Consider the following 22616-nt stretch of genomic DNA (forward strand, 5'->3'; position numbering starts at 1 on the left):
TTCTTGCATAATCAATGCTTGGAGTTTGTCAGAATTTGTGGGTTTTTGATTGTCCACCCGCCTCTTGAGGATTGACCACAAGTTCTCAATGGGATTAAGATCTGGGGAGTTTCCTGGCCAAGGGCCCAAAATCTTAATGTTTTGTTCCCCGAGCCATTTTGTTATGACTTTTGCTTTATGGCAAGGTGCTCCATCATGCTGGAAAAGGCATTCTTCATCACCAAACTGCCCTTGGATGGTTGGGAGAAGTTGCTCTCGGAGGACGTTCTGGTACCATTCTTTATTCATGGCTGTGTTTTTAGGCAAGATTGTGAGAGAGCCCACTCCCTTGACCGAAAAGCAACCCCACACATGAATGGTCTCAGGATGCTTCACTGTTGGCAAGAGACAGGACCGATGGTAGCGCTCACCTCGTCTTCTCCGAACAAGCCTTCCTCCAGATGCCCCAAACAATCGGAAAGGGGATTCATCAGAGAAAATGACTTTACCCCAGTCCTCAGCAGTCCAGTCCCTGTACCTTCTGCAGAATATCAGTCTGTCCCTGATGTTTTTACTGGAGAGAAGTGGCTTCTTTGCTGCCCTCCTTGACACCAGGCCTTCCTCCAAAAGTCTTTGCCTCACTGTGCGTGCAGATGCACTCACACCTGCCTGCTGCCATTCCTGAGCAAGCTCTGCACTGGTGGTGGCCCGATCCCGCAGCTGTAACACCTTCAGGAGACGGTCCTGGCGCTTGCTGGACTTTCTTGGGCACCCTGGAGCCTGTTTGGCAACAATTGAACCTCTCTCCTTGAAGTTCTTGATAATTCGATAGACGGTTGACTGAGGTGCAATCTTCCTCGCTGCTATAAACTTCCCTGTTAGGCCCTTTTTGTGCAATGCAATGATGGCTGCACGTGTTTCCTTGCAGGTAACCATGGCTAACAGATGAGGAACAATGGTGTCATGCACCATCTTCCTTTTAAAGTGTCCAGTCACTCAATCATGACAGATTGATCGCCAGCCTTGTCCTCATCAACACCCACACCTGTGTTAATGTGTGTGACACCTGTGTGTCATTGAAATTATGTTAGCTGGTCCTTTTGTGGCAGGGCTGAAATGCAGTGGAAATGTGTTTTTGGTGATAAAGTTCATTTTCAAGGCAAAGATGGACTTTGCAATTAATTGCAGTTGAGCTGATCACTCCTCATAACATTCTGGAGTATATGCAAATTGCCATTATAAAAACTGAAACAGCAGACTTTGTGAAAATTAATAGTTGTCATTCTCAAAACTTTTGGCCATGACTGTATACTGCAACCTCAGCAGAGACAGATTGACAGGCGCTTTGCAGTTTGAACAGAACACAGGTAGTTGGCTTCCATTTGAGCAATGATAGGTTATTATTGTAGCAGATCTTCAGATCATCAGATCATCAGTCCAGACATTGGTCATCCCAGAGCTGGAATCTACCAGCTTTTCACCAATACTTAAAAAAATATATATCAGTAATGGACAATATACAAAATTTTAGATTACTTGAAAACAAAAAAACATCTTGGGACCCCCAATTAGTGTCTGGCAACCCCCAGGGGGTCCCGACCCTCACTTTGGAAACCCCTGGTCTAAAAAAATTACACTACCAAGAGTGACAGCAGGGAAAGGGAGGACCATGCTGCCTGTGCTGGATCTATAGATGGAAAGAAACAAAGACGCAACAATGAATACAACAATCTTTTCTCTGTCATTCATAGGAAATTATACAGCATTGCATATACATTATAGTACAAATGAAATGCATGTATGTCAACACTGGTAAATGATGATATTAACAGAGGTTTCTTTCTCGTGCAGCATGTTGGCATTGCTGCACTGTCTCACATTGTTTTTATCAATGGTAAAAGTAGGTTATTATGCACAGATTGCTGCAGACCATACGAACATATGACCAATAATATTTGTTCTGTTGGACTTGTAAACTCTAGGTCAGCCTTAAGCTGCTGCAAGCAGCGATTTGGTTCCGTAAATCTACAGTTAATCCAGGCATATTTCCGATTTCTTTACTCCTTTGATTGATGTTATGATCCTTGCTTTTCTGAGATACAGTTGTGCTCATAAGTTTACATAACCAGAATTTATGGTTTCTTGGGTAGTTTCTGTTGTCTTTATGATATAAAAAGAGTAAACACAGTTGTTTGATAAACATTTTGCTTCACCCAACCACTAACCATGAGTGGAAAAAAAGTCTCTTATCGTTCATATTCTCTGAAAAATGGCCAAAAAAACACAAATCCTGCCAGGGTTTGTAGACTTATGAGCACAACTGTATCTAGAACATTTCATTTTTACGAGTTGTGTTTAACCAATGCACATAATCACAAGTTATTTTGTGGTCAAACTAAAAGAAGTAATGCAAAACCTTTTTTCTCCCCATCTCCCAGAAAACCAAAAGGGATGTGAATAACTTTGACCAGGACTTTACTCGAGAAGAACCTGTCCTTACACCGACAGATAACAACATCATCAAGCAGATCAACCAAGATGAGTTTAAAGGATTCTCCTACTTTGGAGATGAGACTGTTGCCTAGACACAGACACACAGACACACAGACACACAGACACACAGACACACAGACACACACAGACACACACAGACACACACAGACACACAGACACACAGACACACAGACACACACACACACATACACACAGACAAACACACACACACACACACACACACACACACACACACACACACACACACACAAATTAATACACATGCACTAAAACCATGCGTACACACAACAAAAGCGAGTGAGAAAGGAGAGTAAAATGACCTCTAGAGAGAGGCTTTCTGTACTGTTCCATGAAATATACCAGACCATCTGTATCTCTCTTTAAAGTTTCTGTGCTCTTGTGTGTGTACATCTGTGCATATTCCATCAAACTATATGCTCAAGCAGTGTGAGGGTGCCAGTCAGAAACTGTAAGTTATGACACAGATCTCCTCCTCTTGGTCCGGATGCATTTCTGAGACACAAAACAGAAGACACGACCAAACAGTGTCAAGGTCATGAGCTGCTGTTGTTTTGTGTGAGAGAGATAATGTGTGTACAGGTGTGCATGCATGTGTAGCTGTATACCTCTGGAAAAGAGTAAGACTGTCATTTCTGTACATGATGTGATATGTCTTGTGTTCGTCTCTGTGTTTAAAAGAATGTTTTCTCTTCCTTAAACTTGTATGTGAATGAAAAAAAGAACCAATGATTGTATTTAAAGAGAGAAAGTCGAGAAAAGTGTTTTCACTATAAAAGAAAATGAGTTTTTTCTGATGAAATCATGATGGCAGAAGATGTTTCTTTGTTCCTTTATTTGAAATTTAGATTGAAATTGCAGTTTAAATGTTGACTTAAAAAGATGCACCAAAAAGCGTTTTGAATTTCACTGCACTTTTATTGCTTCAGTTTTGTTTATACTGCAGGAGAAGGTAACGCTATGTATCATTTTTTTTTAACCTACGGTTAATATTTTAAACACCTCAATGATTCTGTTCATTTTTATAAAAACAAGGGTACTATCAGCCCCTAACTAACAAACCTACAGTAATTCACCCCCCAAGTATCACGTGTTGTATTGGGATGTTCTGTAAGTGTTAAAAAGCTGTTTTCTGTCTATCCTGATGAATCAGTTGAGATAGTGGTCCAATGAAGCCAAACAAGAAGCTGAAATCACAAAACTCCTAAAGATAGCCCTTGAAAAATAAGTTCTTCATGAATCCCTTCATGACCACTCAACCATCAAAATGCCTTGTGTGCTTGTGTACAGTGTTCACATATAACTGATGACTAAACTTTAGATGATAAACCAGACCCCTTGATTCATGTGAAAGTTGTGATACATACACAGATATGAATGTGTAAGTACATGTGACTGAATGTGAGAAACTGAATTTATGTGTTTGAGTGATTTTTGTGTTCTTTAAGTTAAAACATATTTTTGTTATATATATTATTGTTTTTGTGTTTTTTTTATTGGATGGTGTAGTTCTTGCTGACATGTTTGAAATGTTTGAATTTCAAGTGATGCAGAAGGACTCACCAGGTGAGAAACTCTGAGCGTCATACTTTAGGTCATCTTTGGACAGCTTGAACAAGGCAATGCGTTCTCACTCCCAACATGTTGAATACAACATTGTGGTTAGCGGCTATAAACTTTGAAATATCACCTTATAGGTACCACCCTGTAGTCAGGTTTTCACATGCAGGGCTTTGCATGAAGTTTGCTGTAATAAGTATGCAGCTTAGCAAGAAAGAACAAGAAATGTAGCCTGGCATCACTAGACCGATTCCTTTTTCCAGGGGGCATTAGCACCACATGTGAAAGTGTCTCTGAAAGCCATTGGAAAGACCGACAACCAATTAGCGCATTCAAGGGTATGACTTAGCGCAGACAGCAGAAAATGATAGGACAGTTGAACAAAAAGAAAAGAAAAAATACTTTAGTGTAACAGTTTGTTCTTGTTTTAATGAAAATACATCTTCCATTTTGTTAGAACGGCCGCAATAATGGATTCAACAGACCCCCCTGCCGCTGTAGCTGCCATCTTGTTTGTTTACAAAAAGGCTGTGTGGTCATCTTGTAAAACCCGCCCCATTTCTAAATAATGGACCATGATTGGTCCATTGTATCTGAAGTTGGTGGGAATTCGTTTATGCCTACCACCAAAAATGAATTTAGCTGGCTGATGGGTCCAGAGTCACCATTATTTTAGTAAAAGATAGCAGTACTGTTTAAAACCAAACCAAAGTTATCAAAATCACTTAACTTAAAAACAATTCATATTTTTTAAAAGCAGTTAATCACACATTCCATTTCAAGCCCAGATGGACATTATGACTCTTTGATTTCACATCAGAACAAGCTTGAGAAATGCGACCACACATGATGACAGAAAGCGACCCTGCTGGTCATATTTTAATTTCAACTTGGGGTTTCTGACCAAATTGCAAATTTGACTTGATGGGAGTGAGAACAAACGAGAGCACTGATGGAAAGTAATCCTAAGAAAGCAAACAGGGTTTGATCCTTGTGGCAGATCAGATTGATGGCTGTGCAGTGAACTGAAAAGAAACCAAACATCTTCACAAAAACTCCATGTGCAATACTTCGATAGAGGTTTACTTTTGTTTGATTTTCTGTGTATTTCCAAACATTTTATTTTTCAATCTGTTCTTATCTTCTTCCCTTCCTTTTTATTTCTCTGCTGTCATCCTTTGACACATATCCACCATGAGACCATAGTTTTAGGCCACATAAGGAAGAAACACTTGTACCTTTTTCAGTCAGCCTTTGAGCAAAAGTCCCCCTGCATTACATCGACAATAAACTGTCATAAATTAGGAAGCAAATTCAGGCAAAGTTACAAAAAAAACAAAAAAGTATTGACCCAACATCTCCAGTAGTGTGTTGCGTACATGACTCAGTGCATTCGCTATTTTCCCTTTGTGCTTCTTGTCTGGTAAAAAGAACCTTACACTATGTGATTATTCCCTTAATCATATACTTTAACCTAGCATTACATGTAGGTGGTGCAAAATGTGTAAAACTGGTGTGTCATCGCTAAAGAAATAAAGTCCCTGGGAACATTGTGAAATAAAATTCAGAAAGTTTGATGATGTAGTTTAATGAGTGAAGTCTATATGGATTTGCACTGAGGCTGAGGGGTGACTCAGTTACTTAGTGAAGTATTGCCTAAAACCATTTTTTCTCTCAGGAGCATACCAAAGTCCTCTAAAGTGACTTAAAGACAAAAACATTTTTTTTCACCAATTTGCTCATTGTTGTCCTTGTGCTATCACATAATATTAACACATTTAATGCCGTCATCATGCAATGCTTAGGAGTTCATGATCGTTACACTTTTTTGTGAGATGTGATTACCTAGTAAAGTTTGACAAAATACCAGAGTAAAAATAGTAAAAACAGGCAGGATGGTGATAGTGCAGGACCAGCTAAAGAGAATTCAGTCAAGATTCTGACAGTAAAGTGGTTTTTCACCACTAGTGTTCATGGAAAGAAATAAAGATGAAGGAAGGAAGTCTTTTATATACATTTAGACTTTTCAAAACATAAGAACAAAACCCTCCTTAGCTGACAAATGTTCTATGATGCCTAGGGCCAATCCTGAAATTCAACTTTGTTGATAACATTGTAGCTTAAAATTCACATTTAAAATAAAAATCTTCCAACTCATATTCATTTTTTTCCCTATAATACCCCTCTGTTCAGAAATGTGCATGTAGCAGTAAAATCACCTCAGTGTTGTAGCAGCAGTAATGGGAGTAGAAGTTCAATACAGTAGCTGGCATGGGACACTCAATCATTAAAGTTTCACAATGTCAAACAATTTTAATACCTACTTATTTCAATTCATTACACTCTCTCTGATCATCTGTTCTCTCTCCTTCCTATCAATGTGTCCTGCTGCTTGTTTGTTTAGTCTTTCATTTTAAAAAGAAGTTTGATGGTCTCACTCCGGTCCAGGAAGGATGTTGTCTCTCAGAGACCTCCATGCTAGATGCCAAACACTTTTTCCACTCTCTTTAGTTTTTGATGTTTGTAACGGAGGAGAAAGAAAACAAACTTCATGTAAGAATTAAGAAAATCTATCTAATGAATTCAGAAGGTTGATGTTGGCCATTAAAACAGTATTAAGCTTCTTTCTCATAAAACCTAATATCTTCCAGACTGTTACTGTATCTACGTGTCTTTTTTTTGTGCACTCTCTGTATTTGTGAAGCTTTGTGCGTATATTTTGTCATCTGACCTCTGTTTTGTTATTTTAGATTCCCTTCATTTGTGTTTTTTTTTCTTCCTTTTGCGCTGTGTGCCAAATGTACTGTATCTTATTAAAATATGTGAAGGTGTATTTTAATTTTTGGAAACAAATTAAATATCATGATGTGAGAAACAAATAATGCTGGTTTTGGTGTCATTTTATAGTTTTGTCCAAATTATAACATCTTAAACCTTCAGATTTGCCCTTGTCCTAAGTGCTTCAAAATCATTTGGAATAAACTAGGAGTTCCTCAGTTAAATGTCAGTCCAATTTCTTTAAGATACAGTTTAATGTGACAATTTGGTAGTCAAATGAACTTAACCTGAAAAACAAAATACCTCAATAAAGATTTATATGGTCTGCATTATGCATTATAGAGGAATTATACGCATATTTTTTAGTTAAGTACATTGTAGAATTTGAAATGGTACATTAATGGAATACGACTTAAAACCCTACATCGTGTGAACAGGTTTCTACCATGTCTTCTCACATGACCCCCACAGACTAATTAGACTTATTGAGACCACCTGTGCCTGGCTGGTAGGTGCAGAGCTCTTGATTGGTCTATTGATTGTGTCACAACATACATGGGTAAATCTTACATGTTAGTTATGATTATGTTTTGAATTGTTTGTGATGTGTTTTGACTCCCCACTTTGAAATACTTTCACTATTAGGTGTTTGAGTTCTGTTTCAGTGGGATTTTTACTCTGTGTTTCCTAATGGTTTATTCCAATCAGGGCGGGAACAAGGCATGAATAAAAGCAGCTAGATGTAGCTGCTTTTTTTATTTATATATATATACGTGCCAGCTGCCGGGGACGACGACTAGGACTTTTCCTGTTGACTCTAAATTAATTTTATTTTGGTTAATTCTTCTAAATTTTGTTTTGTTTTATTTTAATCTAAACATACTGACTTTACTTTAGAAAGACTTCTGTCCTCTAAGCCGTTTCTTCAGCCCACAACTTTTTGGTCAAACCAATGCCTTATGACCAGTGTACTAGTTTTAGTACATATTACAAGTTGCAATTCTATACATAGCATTAAGAAAATGAGAAATTAAAAAAGAAAAGAGGTTAAAAAGGACTAGTAAGAATAAAATGAGGCAGTATTAGCCTCAGAATACAAGAAAAACTAAATATTAAATGTATCAAATCAAAGAACAGGCACAAAGACAAACACCTCTAAAATGCAATGCGGTATATGAAATTGAAATGAACTTATGTTTGATTGTAATAAAATTAATTGGTGATAAAAAAAAATAACTTTTTTTCATTTTGACACTTATCCCTATTGAATATTACTTTATGGTGGGAAAAGTCATTCGTTTAGGAATTTGAAAGAATGCATATACATATATATGGAGGTATAGAGTATATACCATCACAGAACACAAGCATGTTATTCAACCTAAATCCAACCATTTAATGTGATCAGGGTAAAAGGATAATAATGGTTTTACGATCAAATGTACTACCAATCCTACTCAAAAGTTTTTGACATCGCACAATGATCCAGATCAACATCTGAACTGGATAATCCGATTTCAAAATACTATTTTCTTTTGAACAACTCATGTTTGAGTTTTGATCAAATATAATATCTGTAATCCAGCAGGTTACTTTTAAAAAACTTGACCCTGAGGCAAAGATGTGTCTGCAGACATCAGTGCAGCCAAATCAGTGACCTCATTAAAAAATAAAATCACTTCCAATAAATGTAACATTAAATCAGCAAGCTTTTCCTGATTCTACTTGTATTGTTTTATATCGTTTTATCTTTTTATTCTTTTATAATGTGTTTCTTGTGAAGTTGTTGCCTCATGTGAGGTAGTCTTTGAAATGAGTACGGTAATAGAGTACAGAGGTCAAAGTGGATGTTGTTAAGAACAGCACAAATACGGCTCCCAGAAACTGTACTCAAGAAAAAAAAAACTTCATGAATAGACTAGGTAACCTTCTGCCAGGAGTTTCATACATTCACTGAAGAGACAAAATGTGAACAGAACTCAGTCGGTTTTAGAAGTTGACAGGGGAAGACCAAGTTAAATGCCAAAACCAGTTATCTGCCTCAGAAAAATGTGGTGAGACTGGCTTTTTTTACACCGTGATTGTGGGAAACATGAAAATCAACAAAGGTAATGACACAGGCATTAGATACCTTGTCTTAACCCGATAACCTTAAAAAAACTTGTCCAATATTTCATTCAAGTAATAATCAGGTAAGCTAAAATATAAAATTTTAACTCATGTTATGCTTCAAACCTGAGCTACCAGCACACGGCACAAATTGTATATGTCTTGTTTTACAACTATAGGCAGGTCAGCTAGATATCCATGTTTATTTTAGTTAATGTACTTTATGGACAATGGCAATCATATTTTTGACAAAACTACAACCAGGAATCTGTGCAAACAATGCCCTTTGACCATCTTTTTATATGAAACTGCACTAACTTGAAATAAAATTTCAATCATGGGAAGTTACTAGGATAATCTAAATACATAGTTTATGTAATATGGTGCAACAGCAATGCCACAGTCAGATCTGCTCTTTAATGAAATTTCAATAAAAGGATATTGTGTTAATTATTATGCCAATAACTTAGCATTAGTAACCCGTGACTAAAATGTTAACATTGTGTAAATGTAATCAAGAAAACCCAAACAGTTCAAACAGCCTCTTGCAATATAATGCAATACAATTGTTTTGCGAGGTGTTAGCAGTAGAGCTACGTTCAATACTACCAATTTGATACAACATTTACAAACATGCAATGAAACGAGTAAAAAAGACCACTGGGAGCAATAGTGAATTTTGATCTTATATGTCAACTTGAAAGCAAAGCTAGCTAAGTTATGTGGAATAAGCTGAAGTCATCTATTAGTTATTCTGTTTACTTTGGTTTCCTTTTGTTAAAAAAAGTCCATCTCTTGTATCTGAGCATACAAGTTTCAGATTGAGACTGGGTATAAGCAGATACACAATATTCAAAAAATTTGATTGGGATTAGTCAAAAAAAATTGCTGTTCGGGACAACCATGATGAATAGGCTTTTGTCAAATTCTGAATAATATTGGAAGGTATGTAAATGTGTTTACACCAACATTTCTTAGTCTCCGAGCCAATAAAGGCATCCCAAAATGTTGAGCATTATCCTCTAACCCAGGGTTCCCTAACTTTTCAGCCCGCGACCCCCAATATATAGGTGCCAAAGACTTGCGACCCCCACTGTCCCTTAAAGTGATTTTAATGTGGCTTCATTTAGCTGGTCTGCAGAAAATTAGCCTACCTATATGAGCATTCAGCTGTGTTTCCTGTGCTGTTATGAATTAACCTACTGCTACTGATGCTTTAATAATTAACTGTTCACTAACCCTAAACTTAGGAATCATGTGGCAACAAAGAAAGGCAGAAAACTCATTTCAGGTTTTATTTCAAGTTTAGCTACTATTTCTGTAGATATTCTTTACTATAATGGGTAAAATGTACTTTTTTTTTAGATAGCTTAAAAAAAAAAAAAACATTCTGGAAGACATCTCACGACCCCCCATTTGTGTCTTGCGGCCCCTCAGGGGGTCCCGACCCACACTTTAGGAACTCCTGCTCTAAACCACCTGTGTTTGAGTGTTTGATACTTCAATGACATTTTTCCAGCCTAAAAGTCTTTCAAACCTACTTATGAGGGAAACAAAAAGTAACTGAAAGTATACTCACTTCGAATTCCTTATAATCGATCTACACATGTCATTAGATTACAATAAATGTATCATTAAGGGCAGGAAAGGGCTTTTTAATGTACACCTCACACACCTGTTGCACAGTCAGAGATAAACAGGTAGGAAACTGTACAAATGGAAAGGCGGGGCTGTTAAGGGGGCGTTTCCCTGCGTCCTCTCCGGCCAATCAGCGCGCCGAAAGCCGGACAGCGGCTTCCACTGTGCCAGCTGAGCTGCAGGTCAGAGACCGAGAGGCTTCGGGAGTTTTCAGATCCACGAAGTGAGGAAAAGTTTGAACCAGCGGACCTGTCAGCAGCAGAAACGGCACTAGCGGCTCAGTGTTCAGTGTGTCCAAGCCTGTTTGGAGCTTCTTCTGCGGGTGAGAGGCTGTACAATCCTCGGCAGTGTTCTGAGACTGTACGGCCCCGAAACCCCCACCTTTCTCCAGCCTGGACCAACACTTCAGCGTGATTTAATGGACTAAACATAAGTTCTCAGGTCTAATGCCACGATTTGTCAGACCTCTGACCTGAGAGCATTTTTTACTTGCTTTGACTCTGATATCGGACTTAACTTAGACAGTTGGGGAATTACAATAAGAGAAGGAATGACGGCCGAAAAGGAGAAAAAGAGGTAAGATGTAATTTATTTCTCTTACTAGATTGAGATGACTCTATTAAACTGGCTTTTACGCATTTAGTAAGGAATCCAGCGCTCTGACAGTGGGCTTCTGTGACACAGAGGGAGACCTGTTGCTGCAGCGCTGCATGTGACTTGGCCTTCTTTCTGTTCTGATAGTGTCCGTGAGAAATTACAGTCTCAGCTAATGGCTTCAAATGTTGTTTATAAGAAAGCCTCGTGATTGAGTTGATGTGTTTTTAATGCGTGAAAGTGATTTTAGCATGCAGATGAAAAGGCATTTTGTTCGGTGGATTCGGAACTTTTATGAACCGGATTGAATTGGGATGTTGGATTTATTTATCTTTTAATTGTATGCATTATTTAAAATAAATTATTGTTAGTGAAAACATGTGTAGCCTAGTTGTTCTTGAATCAAATGAGATGATGACTTTTTGAAACAATCGTTTTTTGGTTTTTTTATGTATTGTTTTCCAAGTCACAAATAAGGATTTCAGTGCAAAGGATCCCATTGTGCACACTATTTATCTGTTATGAAATTGAACTGATACATGCTTGTTGTAGGATACATTTCTTTGGATGCGTGTTTCAACACTTGTTCACAAACACTTGACTTGAGTGACGACTTTTGAGTGGAAGCTGTGGTTTCTTAAAATAAACCATCTGTTTCCTGCAAACTTTTGCAGAGGATGCTAAGCAGACAGCTTAAACTTCTTGCGTTATTTGTCGTGAACATTTGAAGTTAAGAGTAGAAATGTTTGCATAAAGCCAAATTAATCAGATCCAGATCAGTCTCAAATTATTTTCATTAAAGCGGCAGTCACCTCTAACCTCCTTTCAGAGCGTCTAAAAGGAACAAGCGGTCATTACTCTGCAGTTTTCCTGCTTAGGAAGTTTCTAGAACTGCAGGTGAGGCAGGTTAAACACTTAGAGCTTTTCCATGGCAACATTATTGCAACCACTAACTTTTTTTATGACTCTGATATTCATTGATTTGCATTAGGGGTAATTAAGCTGCTTTATATGTGATACTTTAGTAAATATTAGAGGTATTTGATTACTATCATCAGTGTTTTTTTCTTGCGAGTGCTGCCTTGCTTTTTGGTTGTGAATTGTTCACCAGTGTTGAAGGGGTCATTGGCTTTATAGCTTGCGTAACAATAATTATGTTCTGGCTTCCAGCCTGCCCCAGTTTGTGTGGTCAGAACAGCTACTTAATCCCACCTGTTGTTACAGGAGAATTTACATCTTACTGCAGGAAAAACACAACTCAATTGAGTCTCTTTTATTAGATTGAAGGAGGATTTTTAATAGTGACATGGTGAAAAAAGGTTTGTTTTAGATTTAACACCACTTTTGGTATAAAATAAAGAGTTGGATTAACCAGAGGCCTTCTCTTCTTGTCTATCTAGTCCACCTGTACTGTTACTCTCTTGGTTAAGAGTCTAAGGGTCCCTATCAAATGGGGCCTAAATATACAAAAAAACAGGTATTAAAAGGGGGTTAATTAGTGACACGGCTCACTGTTGTTGGTTCAATAGCGCTACAGTAAAAGAGAGTAATTGAGACGAGTCCAGGAGCATTCCCTGTGGCTTGTCGATGCCTCACCACTTCCACTGGAGAACCATCGGCCATTTTAGAGAAGGAGACCTGCGAGTGTGTCTGTCCTCTGAAAAGCGTCTCTGTGTGTGCACTGATGTGTTGTGTATTTTCCTCCATCAGTGTGTTTGTCTTTCAATTACACAGTAGCACTTTGTCAATGCTGCCATACTGCCTGGAAGTCTTAATTGCTCTGATAAGTTGTGTGATTCATGATAGCTGCCTGGAAAACACATGCAGTGTTTATTTGAGATGTTAAAATAACTCTTGTTGATGTCAGAGGATGAACTTGAGGAAATGTTTTTGTGGGAATGTCCACTCACTGTCATTCTGTCATTGTGTTAAAAAGACAGCTTGTTTTTATACGGTTTTGACTTGAAGTCCTCTTAACTCAAATCTGTCACAACAAAAATCTGTTATGTAAGTCCTGAATATGCACGCACGGACGCACGCACCCATACACACATACACACATGCACACACTCAAACAAACATAAAAAAACAAAACTCTTCAGCTGGCAAGGATGCCGTGTATTGAAGTGTCCTATTGCACAAGATCGATTACTTTCTGACACCTCTGAGTGCAATGAAGTCTGGCAACTTATCACAGTGTAGAACTGAAGCACTGTTCAGAACATTAACTTTAGTTTTTGTGTTAGCTGTGGATTTTTTTTTTAAATCAGTAATGCGTAGTTTCGATTTTCATTCAGAAGTTAAATTGTTCGGTCGATGAATCCCAGAGGGCAGAGATCAACACATTTCACGATCTACTTAACCAGAGTTGACCTCTGAAGATGACTTTATCATCATTAAATATTAAAATTAAATTATTTTGTACTGTAATTGAAAGGCAAAACTTGGCTCTTAAAAGAAACTGGAAGAAGAAGACAATAGGCAGCTTTGCTTAGCAGTGTTCTAATGGTTTATGTGATGTTGCTTATTGCACCACTAACTATTAACTGTGTTAATCATTATTTTTATTTAACCTTGGGTGTAACTTTTCAAAAGGCTGCTGGTTTAGTTGTTTGGTCCAAGGCTGATCTATATAGAACAGATATATTTCTATATCTTTTTGACAAGCTATATTGGTAGAATATCATTTTTGTTAATTAATTGAAATTGAGTGAAATCGAATAGTATGAATGATAACAAAAATAACAAAAAGGCTTATACAATTTAAATGTGACATAGGTCAACATAAGACACATTAAATGGAAAACCTTAATGAAAACTGCAGTTGCATGGGGAAGCAGTTATGGTTAACATAGTAATACACATTAGAACAACTTTCAGTATAATGCTGAATGTTACAACACAGCCATTCACTACTACTACCTCTAAAAGAGACTTTAAATGCCCTGTGAGGATTTTTTAGCCGGTTATGAAACAGATTTTAACACTGATGCCTCTTTATAACCTAAAAAAGCAAACAAGACCATCTACAACAAGAATGACAGTTCTTATATTGTAATTTGTAATGCCTAGAACTGCTTTGAGGGGGTAGATGTAGTAGACCATTTTCTAAGCTTTCCAAGAACACATTCAAAGTCAGCAATACATGTGACTTTTGAAAGAAAGGAGGATTAGATCTTTAATCAAAAAACACGTGCAGGACAAAATCAGCAAAGAAATAAGAGGTTTCACTTTGTCCACAGTGGGCACCAAAATTGACACAACCAGAAAGTTCTTTACTGAAGCTTTAAGTACGCCAATAACCTTCCTGACATTGTCAAAACTGTGATTTATACAGGATTTGTTGAGGTATAAGTTGAAGAACTGTTATACTGAATCAGATTGGATTGGACTGGATTGCAAAGGTGAGACTGTTTGTAACCCCAATGTCAGGGCTTACATGATAAAAAAAAATAACTGTCCAACACAACCTTTGATAGCTTTGAAGACACATCATAATTCAGGATGTCATCATATACAACATTTAACATTTTCTTATTCAGCATTGATCACATTTGTTGCTTGACTCGAATAGGCTGGTTTGTTGTTCATACAGGAGCCACACCTTAAACATAGTGTACATACCTGGAGTTTGTTTGAACTGCCAGTAGCTCCCAAATATGCTACCTGCGTAATGTTTTAAATAACAAGGATCACAGGTGATGATAAAACAACAGGTGTAGTATGGGTGTTGTCTTCGTAATGTACTGTTAGTCACTTTGATAGTTACAATGTTTAAAAAGTCAAATTTCCATTGTGCTATGACATCTAATTTCTCATATTTGATTCTCAATACAATTTGTATTTGGTAATTAATCTAATGGTTCATTTTTGGGTGTTCTCAAAGTGTTTACGGGAACACACCTGAGAGAATTCAAGGCAAACCAATGACTGACTTTAACACAGTGAGGACTGCAACCCAATGAAAAATGGTTTGGAGGTTTGAGGTTATTTATTGATGTCGCTTTAGTCATAAATTAACATTTTAATGGTTATTCTATATTTTGTGTGTTAAAAAACAATTACTCCTGACAAATAATTGCCAAATTCATTTAAAGAAACATTGCTTTTGATTGCTGCCTTTGGTCAAAGTCCTTAAAGTCACCATATTAGGTGTCAGTTAACACAAAGACTAACAACACATCAATCTTCAGGCCTGAAGCTAAATGCAGTGACCAAATTGTGAGAAAGTGATGAAAATTGGTGAATGCTTTGAACAAAGAAGATTAAGAGTTATGAAATGTTTCAGACTGAGCAAAGCCAAAAGATCACATCAGTTATACAATAAATTTGGAATCCGGCAAACTGCGTCACAATCATCCTATCAGATGAAAAGAGGTTAAAACCGGCGCACACTGGCTGACATCCAGCTTCTGATCAGTGTAAGCCATAAACACAGTACACTGTTTCACTGTTTGTTGTGGTCTGTCACAGCTTCAGTCAGCCTTTACCTCACTTTGACACGCTAACTCATGAGTACAGGTCCTGATGCCATTTTTTTGTCGCTTCTGACTACATAAAATAACTTTATTTATACCTCCCTGCTGGACCATACCAGAAATAAGTCTGCGGGGAGCTTTCATTATGTGATGCCTCTGGAAACAATGTCCAAAGGTCAGAGTCCGGGGCAGCTGCCAGCACATATACATTACATGACTGATATATTCAGATGTTTTTACTGTCCCTCATAATTATCCTAACAGAGAGTGTAACAGTATATGCTGGCACATATGATTGAATTTAAGAGCTGAGACACTCAAATAATGCGGCTGTATTCTAATTAAGTTTTGGATGGTAAAGAAGTGGAAGAAAGTTTCTTGAAAATATCCATAGCACTATAAAAACTAAGAATTAGGTGTGATCAAGTTAGTACCATGGCTATGCTAAGTTCTTTTTTAGTATTAGAATGCAAGATTTGTTATTAGGATGTACTGTATCTTTTAAATGTAGTGCATACATTTGTATGTATTGATAATTGTGATGTGTTTACTTGGAGTACCTCCAGATGCTTCAGGGATGTCATCAGTGATGTCGCCATTGCTAGTCGGCACTAGACATGGGCTGGTATGAGATCCTGACCATACGATAACCTAAACAAAATGCAACTTTTTTTCTCCATTGAAACAACATATATTTGGAATATATGTAAACATGTATGTTAAATTAAAATAACAAAGTAAATACTGCATATACTACTAAATGACAGTTACTACTACTACTACTACTAATACTACTATGGTTAATCTCAAATAATGCTTTATTAATTGCTAAAGAACTGTCCCAATCATTGGCGTCTCTTTCTCTATGATGGTCATCTGACAAGCACCTTTATTACCTGGGTGACCAGTCCCGCCCCATCTGGTGTATGATTGGTTGGTTGGTTGGTTGGGGCAGCAAGTGCCCTATAAAATATGCTGAGTGTAGCCCTTTTAGCACTGAATAATTAGTCAATGAAACTAATTATTGATATTTTTATTATTTAAGGCCCGAAATCCCAGTTATATGTTGTGTGATATGCTGCAGCCATCCGTCACAAGCCAGGACTGTAGCTCCAGTTAATGGCGCCTGCCATGATGCTATACTACTCTACTACCCTGATGTTAACAAGCACAGATAGCAGATGGCATCTTGTAATGTGATGTGGTTTTGGCAGTGTTTTGATGTAGAAAATGGAGATGAAGTTGTATGTACACTGTGTCTTGTTGAACTGGCATATTCAGTCAACTGGAGAAATGTTTAACCTGCAAGAGGACCAGAGGCTGGGGGTGTTACCTCTGCTAATGCTAGCTGCATTCTGCTAACCAATTAGAAATGGTTTCTTCCTCAGACTCTGTGATCCTGCATTTAGCTATGTAAATTATATTTTTTTCAACTTTTTTTGCCTGTTATGTTAACTTTTGACCAGTCTGTTTGTTAAAATTGTTTGAATTAAAATGTATGTTCAAACATTTAAGAAATAAGTTGCTTCAGAACATAGTAACATCAGTGCACTAACATTTTACTCTGTATTTTGTTTTATTTAAGGTCAGTTCAAGCAGGATTTTGCAAAAAAAAAAAAAAAACTCTCATGGAGTGAAAAGAAAACTTTTGATTCCACTGAATGACTTTGTCCTTGAATGATATTAGCTCATTTGTCACTTTCACAGAGAAAAGCTTTATAAAATCTGTGTAGTGTACAGCTGCTGCAGAAGATTGAGATGTAGTTAGCCCTCAGAAATACTATTCAGTCAAATTCAAGTCAGGGTTATTTTTTGTTAAAGTGCATAGTTATTTTTTTTATCAAGGTAATGTCTTTGAGACCTCTCAATCTTAACAGTCACAACATCAACCAATACATATTGTGAAATCACTTGAAAGACTTTGAATTTATAATTGTGCTTGATTCATGGTGCAGCTCCTCATTACTTTGGCCTGTGTCTGCATCTTTGTGTGTGTCTCTGTTGTGCTAACTCAAGAGAGTAGAGGGGAGGGGAGGGAGCTGGCTGCCAAACACAAAATAGAGAGAACAAGAGGGGAGGACAGAAATGCAAAAGAAGACAAAGTGACACTGAAATAGACTTATAGGTAAAGTAGATTAACACAATATAATCTGAACTGACAATGACAGACAAGTGAAGGGCCTGTCAGCCTCGCGTTTCACATCATTGCAGTGAGCCGAGGCCTGGTTGGCACCACGCCGTCATGCCTCTTTTGTGTGCTAACCCCGGCCAGCCTGGCCTCCAAACACTACCCAAACATCACGCCACTCACAGCAGCCGCTCAACCTGCCCTCTCAAACACACAGGAATGCTAGAGAGCAGAGAGGGTGAAGCACAAACCACCAAAAGAAGAAGGTCTGAGTGGTTTAACTGCCTCTTTACACAGAAAAATAAAAAATTCAAAGATGGGAAGAAATTAAGTACATTAAGTAGGGTTAATTCAGAACCTTGAGAGAGTCAAATTTCATTAAGGTCAAGTCAACATCAGGTATCAAGTTTTATTTCTTGAGTTGCTGTTATTCTTACTTTGGTTTTATATTGAAGCACAACGTCAAGAACTATACCTTCTTAAAAATAACATTTCAACACAATATGCTTGTTCTTTGTAACACCATGAATTAATTTTTTTATGCAGTGGCAGTCATGGTGAGACACTCAGCTAATCATAGAACGATATTAAAAAGGCCTTGAGTGACTTTGCTGGTGATACAACACATCACTATTGTAATGACATTATTTTAAGGGGAGAACCTCAACTTGAAGGCCTTTATTTTACCAAAAGCTCCTTTAATCTCTATTTGGACTTTATTTGCTGACATTTAATTAGGAAACCTCAAATCTGAAAATAAAAAACTGACAAGAGTTTTCTCTTTCAAGTGGGTACAAAGTTTGTTTAGTAGTTGTAGTAAACTGGGAAAATCCCAAACCCATTGTCTCGGGTGCTTTCGGGAAAGAATCCTTGAACAACAGCGATGTTTTACTTTTGGTTTGATTACTTACAGGAATCACTTATTTACTTCCTGTAATGATTTCCTAAATCATAAAATACGTATCTGTGTTTTTTTTTTATTAGAGAAAGAAATCAATCTGAATTACATCCAGTATCTGTCATGAATTATTAACTCAGATTCAGCTCCTAAATTGTGATTTTGCATGACCTGGTCAAGTTACTCCTTTTTTGCCAACATAGTAAGCTTTTAAACAAACGGCAGCTTTTATATGGGAAGTGACATTTATAGCCACTTCAGTGTGTTTGTGAGTTTTGAATGAGTCTCTCTGTGGTTAAGAGTCAGTCTTTGTGCTCTGAAAGTATTCACTGTTGTAAACAAGAGGGAGGAAGATGAAGAAAGAAGCAGGCAGGGAGACAGTCAAAAGTGAACAAAAAGCCGACTGAAAGGCGTAAATAGAAGAACAGATTTACTACCCAGTGAAAGAGTTTGAAGCAGAGAAGTTAGAGAAAGACAAAGATACAGTTTGTTGAGAGTGATGTTGTCTTGTTTATTGTGATTGCCTCTCCAAGGAAGATGAACCACAGGAGCCATGGAATAGTAAAAAGACTGACTCTAGTGTGTCCCCTGCATCTTGAAAACTTTGTGGAATTCCTTCTTTGTAGGTTGTGTTAAATCAGAAAAAATATTATAGACCAATAGATATATAACTCTTCACTGTTGAGAACTCTAAAGTGCTCTGGCTAGAGAATAATACAGATTTAGGGCCTGTGTCCATTAACAGTATCCTTTACGTTGGCAGGGCCCACAACCTCAATTTTAGAACCAGTTTCACCAGTACTCACTGTCATGTGGTTAAGAAAATTGTCTCATAGCACTCTTTCCCTCTTTCCTTAGTAGTGACCTAGATTTATATGTATGCTTCAATTGAGCTTTTAGTCAACAGAATCTTAGAAAGAAAACATCAGAAACATGTAAAAAATAATGCTTTTCAGTGATTGTCAATTGAAGCAATAGAGGGCAGAAGATTGACTTTGGTCAGTATTTGGTGCAACAATGCATACCTATTAGATGAGGCTTATCGTTTTAGGATTTTAGCTGTTTTAAAAAATATATATCACAATTAAAAAAAAAAAGAGCAGGCTTGCTTATGGGTTAAGTTGCGCGCCCATAAAACAGGTGGCCTGGGCTCGATTCCAACCTGCGGCCCCCTTCCAGCATGTCATTCCCCTGCTCTCTCCCAGTTTCCTCCTCTATCCACTATACCTTCCCCTTCAAATAAAGGTGGAAAAAGCCCAAAAATATAACTGGGGATGTAAATTGTGATGCTTATCAACTGCAAAGGTTTTCCATGCAACCATTTATTGCGCTTTTTATTTAGGTCTATAGTTAGAGCGCAACATGTAAAGGTCATAGTGTCTGGAGAAAAGATATGATTCAGGTGACTGAGTAGACTGATAAAGTCTGCTTTCTGTTGGGCCAAGAATGGGTCAAGCAAAAACAGGACTTTTAACTCTCCAAAAGTAAACATAAGCTTCCGTTTCCTATATTTCCGTACGTAATATTACATGGCATTACGCTTATACTTAATGTCAACCTATCTTGAATCTGAGACTGGGAGGATTGCTGATATTGAAAAAAGTTCCTGTGGGTCCTGTTAGACAGATGCAACAATCGACTTTTTGGGCCTTATAGTTGGAGGAAGTATTTCTGATACAGATTTTTAATCTCTTTTTTTTTGTCTACCTGCTTACAAATGTGTATCAAGTAGCAAGAAGTTGCTCATTACTACTGGCATTGGTAAGTACTTGCCTACTTGGGTAAAGCAGATAAAAAAATTTAAAAATGTAAGAAATTTTATGAAAAATCTGACATCAGCTGGAATGTGCTGTTAACAGCTTGCAACACTAAAAACAAATCTATAAGGACTGATAATACTCACTGAAAAGATCTAGAATAGTAGAGTAGAGAATAGGACACTTAGAAATCTTTATTTTTTTATTTGTTAAACACTTCATATGTACAACAGCCTGATTCTAACTGTCAGTCCTGATATTAGTAACATATTAGTGGTAAACCCCATGATCTGTAGAGTCTAGAGACCCCTGGTCAACTGCACATGAAGCCCCTGTGGCCCCAGGCCCCTGCACAGTAAGGGGAAACAGTGGGAGAGGAGGGGGTGTTCTGAGAAACCTCTCTCTGCATCTTTCCATTGTTATTTTTATCTCATTCATTCTCACCTATCTCCTCCTCCTCCTTCTTCAGCTTCATGCTTTCCGTCTTTGTTTCTTTTTCTTCTGTGCCTTCTTGCTCGTATCACATTCTCTCATATTTAATCTGGATGCCATGCTGTGCAATCTCTGTTGTTGTTGTCCTCCCCCTTCTTTACCTCTCCTGTTTCTCTTCCATGTTTGAGGTCATTTCACCACGATCCCCTCTCTCTCCTCCTTCAGAACTCTGTCGCCTTGCCATTTCCTGTTTCCTGTCCGCCAGCTTTCCTTCTTCCTCTTCCTCTTCCCCTGCTACTGGAATGGCCCCGATCTCCTCCTGCACGATCCACTGTGTGTCACATGTTCCAGGTCATCCCAGACTCCCTCTGTTGTTTTTGGGTTGTCTGTGAACATCAAGCTCTTTTGAATCAAAGAAAGCTGCCAAATCTGTGTCATTATATGAGTGGTTTTTAAAGAAGATGCATTAAGACATAACATTTTTACGAGATGATTCTGTACCATGCCCATGAGTTCTGCTGCTACTGTTCAGCACCATCATCGGAGGTAACGTGGTGTGTTTTACAGACCAAAATTTGGGATGTGGAGGTCAGAATATTGATTTTGTACGGCGTCTTGCAACAGTTTTTGGGAGCACTCCTTTTGTATTTGTCCTCAGTCTTCTTTACAACCTTTGCAGATGCTTTGCTAAAGTTCTTTGTAGTTTATGGCTGGTTGACTTGAGAGGTTCTCGAAAAATCACAATTTGCAACATAAGGTACAGTTCAATTATTAGCTCCAACAGTTCCTTCGCCCTCTACTTTTTTTCATCGTTTCAAACAGTACCCATCAATGTTGAACGTCACCTCTCCTGAATCCCCCCAAAATGTATTCAGCAGGAATACTGTTTTTTCTTTTTTTACCCTCATGTTTTACCCATAGACTGTATGAAATATGGACATAGGATCCGTGACATCACCCATCGGTTTCTGAAGCGCCGTCTGAGGCCAATCGTCAACAGCAGCCATATTGCTGCTGTAGAGCGATTGTGACGTAAAGAAGCTGTTCTAGCCAACAGCTTCAGTGTTCCCGCAGTCAGCTGTGCCTCTCATTGGAAGACTAGTAATCTAAATATATCTTCAAAATTGCAGCGCTAGAAAAAAATTCACTCACCCTACAGTGTGTGCTGATCGAGAAATGAGCTATCCAGGCTACACTCGTCTTTTGTACCAGGCTGTAAACATGTTTATTTCTGCTGTAAAGATCGTCTTTTTTTTCGCACTCATGTGTATGTGACTTCCGGTACTTCCAGAGCCAGCCTCAAGTGGATCCAAAAACCAATAGGTGACATTGCTGAGACCACATCCATGTTTTATGCAGTTTATTGTGATACCATTGCTGAACAGCACTAGTGGCTGAAACTCATTATGCTTATGATCGTAACTGTAGTATGGTTGCTCTGTGTGAATGTTATGAGAATAAATTATTTAAAGGAGCTGTGTAGAATTTTACAGACAAAAAGATGTCCGATCTGGTGTACTGGTTCTTTAAAATAATCAGAGACACTGAACTGAAAATGTGGAATTGTCTGTCAAAAGAAGCAGTATTTAAACCTCACTAAACATTTATTGTGTTGACACACTTGAATGCTTTTCAAAGACAAACACCACAAAATATTTTACAGCTGCTGGATTAGAAAGCAAACTGAGCAAACTTAGCTAATGGCTATTAAATGGACCTCTGGGAGCCATTAA

At 37.8% G+C, this 22616-nt stretch overlaps 2 protein-coding genes across 3 annotated transcripts in view; both read left to right on the top strand.

The window, feature by feature from the left end:
• LOC117811288 (protein kinase C epsilon type-like) overlaps positions 1 to 6950 on the top strand; it is a 95319-nt gene extending 88369 nt beyond the window's left edge. For both annotated transcript variants that reach the window (XM_034681472.1, XM_034681471.1), the window contains one exon: positions 2418 to 6950. In XM_034681472.1, coding sequence (XP_034537363.1) covers positions 2418 to 2564 — 147 coding nt within the window. In that variant the 3' untranslated portion in view covers positions 2565 to 6950. The remainder of the gene's footprint in view (positions 1 to 2417) is intronic.
• Positions 6951 to 10722: 3772 nt separating this feature from the next.
• epas1b (endothelial PAS domain protein 1b) overlaps positions 10723 to 22616 on the top strand; it is a 61873-nt gene continuing 49979 nt past the window's right edge. Inside the window, exon 1 of the mRNA XM_034681830.1 lies at positions 10723 to 11172. Coding sequence (XP_034537721.1) covers positions 11147 to 11172 — 26 coding nt within the window. The 5' untranslated portion in view covers positions 10723 to 11146. The remainder of the gene's footprint in view (positions 11173 to 22616) is intronic.

Source organism: Notolabrus celidotus, chromosome 4 (genome assembly GCF_009762535.1).
Source record: "Notolabrus celidotus isolate fNotCel1 chromosome 4, fNotCel1.pri, whole genome shotgun sequence".
Lineage (NCBI taxonomy): Eukaryota > Metazoa > Chordata > Actinopteri > Labriformes > Labridae > Notolabrus > Notolabrus celidotus.